Source organism: Cupressus sempervirens, chromosome 11 (genome assembly GCF_028749045.1).
Source record: "Cupressus sempervirens isolate cs-2001-9-10 chromosome 11, ASM2874904v1, whole genome shotgun sequence".
Taxonomy (NCBI): Eukaryota; Viridiplantae; Streptophyta; class Pinopsida; order Cupressales; family Cupressaceae; genus Cupressus; species Cupressus sempervirens.
This window is the reverse complement of record NC_143128.1, coordinates 633,179,114-633,183,067: the sequence shown is the minus strand read 5'-3', so window position 1 is coordinate 633,183,067 and position 3,954 is coordinate 633,179,114. Positions and strand designations below refer to the sequence as shown.

Here is a 3,954-nt window from a genome sequence, read left to right as displayed (position 1 = left end):
AGTGATAGTATCTTCCTTGATTATGTAATCCACAGATGATCAAACTTGTAAAGGTGTAATAAATAGTGGAAGGAGTTTGAAACTATCCCTGGATAATTTTGGTGGAATGGGAAACTCCTAGTCAATGCTCTTAGTTAAATATATATTAAATAAGATTCTTAGTCCCTCTACTATGAAGTTAGGATGCTTTGATTTTTGAAGTGACAAAAGGAAGATACATAGAAGTTGGTAAATATTTGGACAGATTCCAATCATGTTACATTTTATAAAGAATATAAATGACTAATTATATAATTCAAAAATAATTGAACAATGAATAATTTTATTATTACCTATATAGATATTGTTCTCAATATTGAAATAAAAAAACTTGAATTATACATAATCTATAAAAAAATTAATACTTCATTTAAATATTTTATTAAAAAAATAAAATATTCATTAGGGAGCGTGGTCGAGCTTGGCCATGGAGTGAGCTAACTAAGCCGCTGTTATGTAGCCGTTGCCATCCTTGTCAAAGGCACGGAAAAGCTCGAGCAAATTCTCCTGGTTATTGCAGATATCCACATTTTCGGCCATTTCAGGGGCTATGACATTCAATAGCTCAACAAATTAAATTTGGCCGTTGCCATTGGCGTCCACACTGGCAAGCAACGAGTCCAACTATTCGCCGCTCAATTTGAGCCCTAATGACCTCAGAAGCGCGCCGAGCTCGAGCAGCGTCAGGCTACCATTGGCGTCGCGATCGAATCTCCAGAAGATTTCTTTGAGCTCTGCGATTTGTGATTCTGAAACTCTTTTGCCCTGATCTTCGGACCCCATGCTAGCTCCCCAGGCAAAATCTTCCTCGTAAATCTTGAAAGAAACGGATAATATATAGAAACTAGGGTTTCAGTTTAAGCTGTCTCTGAGACCTGGAATTACATAGAAACTGAATCTAAGGTTTCAAGCTAATCTTAATCAGAAAACTGGCAAGAAACAGAAATCGTTTAGTGTAAAATGTTTCGAATTTTTCTGGCAATAGAAAGAAATTATTGTGCGTGTGGGGTTTTCTATGACTCGGATAGTAATGTTCGCCGGCCGCGTATAAAAAGAAATGAATTCTAAAAATTGTTGATGCCATTTTCACTCATTAGAATTCTATATAATTGCAAACCATACTCTGAACTGGGCACAGGAAGACCTGAGAAGAAAAAAATGTAGAAATATTGAACACTCAAGCCAAATATGTTCAACAAGACGAAATCATTATAGGTCAAGGAGAAAGAAAAATTTGAGCAAAATTAGGGGCACGCCACTACTTTTCGCGTAGTTGTCTAAGTGCAAAGAATCTTTGTTGTTGCACAGAAGGATGTGATATGATCAGAAAAGTCGCTTGAGAGAGCTTCACAAACAGAGTCCCTACCCTCCCGTTTTGCCCCTTTCTGAATAGTTGAAGTATCTGTAGACTTTAATGGCAGTGTAGGGCTTGAAGATGCACGGGAAGGGTTTTGATTGTTGCTTAGACTGCCTTGTCAAAATAGAACAATCACTTCCTGCAGCTCGCGCCCTCAATCAGAAGAGACATGAAACATGTTGTAGCAGCCCCTGTTACTGCATTGTCCGAGTTGTTTACTCCGTGACTCCTGCGTCCAACAGATGGAAGAAGGGCTTTGTTTGCATGATATGGGAGCTGGACAATGCTAGAATTGCTACAGTTTCTCCTCAGAAATTGTTGCACAAAATTTTGCTGCACCAAAATGAGATGTTACATGCCTCTCTCTGGTGTGGAGTTGAGCACAGGTTGGACACTTTCCATTATTTCTCCCTTTCAAAAATCCAGCTTGGTAGATAGGAGAGGCCTTCATTGACAGAGCTCCATGAGACTTGCAGAAGTATGAAGAAGCTTCACGGGAAGATTCTAGAGAAAAAAGTAGTTATTTTTTGAAAAAAAAATTTAATTAAACCCCTAGCTAAATTAAGAGTAGCCAATAGGAAAAATGAAATAATGATCATAAAAAATATTTTAAAATAAAACTATTTTAAATCTTAATGTATCAATTATTTTGATTGAAGTAATTAATTAGAAGTAGAAACTGAAAACATTAATTCAACAGGCAATATGGACCCAAAACATATAACAGAATCCTTGTCAGAGGACCAATGCTTTCGCCCAAACAAGGGATTCCAGCTTGAAAGATTAGCAGCTTGCCCTGTTTTCCTGTTTATCAAAATCCAACTCAACCTAATTTTTTCCACCAAGTGCCCCCAAAATTCAGTGCCCTTGTTAATGTCCCCAAGCACAATTGTGGGCAACTCATCTGGAGTAGCGTGATCCTCGTCAAAGTTAATAAGATTAATCCTGAATGGGCAGTTGCAGAACCACCCCTCAAAATCCCCTGGAACAGGGATGCCCCACAAAACTTTAGAATAGATGAAATCGTTCTTGGATTGCACATCCACAGGACACACAAAATCAGAGGGATTATTAGCATAACCCGGATCCTTCAACCCACTGGGCCTTGAATTTGATTTAGGAGACTCAGACTGATCATAATCAATGAAAGGGAAGCAACTTGCATAGAAATTTCTGAACCCGCCCAATTGAGAAGAGATGAATTGTTTGGCATCTGTGTCACCTGTGGAAGGCCAGCGATTCGAACACGCCTCTTCCCAAAGACTCTCTTGCCTTGCACAAAACCAAAATTGGGAAGAAACGCATCCTGCTTTTGCGAGTGTTATGCCATCCACACTGCCTAAGATGTCCGAGATAAGATCACCGTTCATACACATAACGTCACCCACACAGTGATGGAATAGCTTCAATGCTATAGGCGCTTAATTTAATTAATGAAATATCTGGGCTAAAAATTAAAAGCACTCAGGATCAATTGTACAAAACACCCGACTCATAAAAGCTAAGGAATGAAGCCGTGCAATAAATGGAACTGAGACTCAACAACTGCAAAACTCTCTGTAACAAAAAGAGATTCTTCCACTGATTTAGGTATGAAGGTCTCCAACTTTTTAATATATAACCAGGGTGAACATAATGAAGAAGTAAATGCCGGAAAAAGCTGTTCCGGTTCACGAGGAGTACAGGTAAAATGGATGGAGAAACTGACGGAAATGGGAATGGATGGAGAAATTGACTGCTTTTATTATAATAGTGATATATAAACCAAATTAAAGATTTGATTTTATGATATTGTTATTCAAATTTGACTAATTCATTGGTCTATTATTAGCACTTGCAAGAGGTTCAAGGGATCAGTCGATAAAGTATTTTATGAATATTATCATTGTCTGCATAGATCACTAAAAGGTTCAACATGTTTTTCTTATGATTTATTATTATTTTTTTGTCATGAAGCAAAAATGGATAGGGTGGTCTAAAACTTCTTCACAAAAAAGTTATGTTTCAACTCCTCAAGTTTTCTCTATCTATGAGATTTTCACAACACCTATATTTTCAACTTCCCAAATTATCATTTTCACGAACCATGTATTGTTGATTTGATTAACTTTTACATTTTAAGTGAGTTTTTGATATGTTTTTGAAGTGGTGTAAAACTCATTATAATTTTCTTGATTAAGTTATGAATGAGATTGTGCAAAATGAATTTTTAGTGATATTTTCCATTTTAGTAATATTGATTAACTTATGGATATGATCGTGTAAAATAATTTTATTAGCAATATTTGGAAATATATTTCATAATTCATTAGTGTGAAAACTTTCAAAGTTTAGGGTTACTTTTTTAACTTTTTCATCCTATGATGAATTACTAGGTATGATTCCAAATCATTGATTATAATAAAAACAATAGAAGATAAACAAGTAAATGGTGTGCTAGTGACTTACATAATGTTCGTCTCTATGGCCTCAAAGGCCTTCAATTAAGCTTGTTGAAATGTTGAGATAGGCTCATGATGGGGCAACACCAAAAACCCTACAAGGGATGCTACCTTGCC

At 36.4% G+C, this 3,954-nt stretch overlaps 2 protein-coding genes across 2 annotated transcripts; both read right to left on the bottom strand.

The window, feature by feature from the left end:
* Positions 1 to 387: 387 nt before the first annotated feature.
* On the bottom strand, positions 388 to 2,962 carry LOC149531343 (F-box protein At3g44326-like). Its single transcript, XM_089809082.1, has one exon. The coding sequence runs from the start codon at positions 2,770 to 2,772 to the stop codon at positions 2,059 to 2,061; it is 714 nt and encodes a 237-aa protein (XP_089665208.1). The 5' UTR covers positions 2,773 to 2,962; the 3' UTR covers positions 388 to 2,058.
* On the bottom strand, positions 481 to 822 carry LOC149531344 (putative calcium-binding protein CML16). The gene is made up of 2 exons (XM_089808324.1): positions 672 to 822; positions 481 to 587 (listed from the first exon to the last, which is right to left on the bottom strand). Exons 1-2 carry the CDS (start codon positions 820 to 822, stop codon positions 481 to 483), a joined length of 258 nt encoding a protein of 85 aa, XP_089664450.1.
* Positions 2,963 to 3,954: the final 992 nt, after the last annotated feature.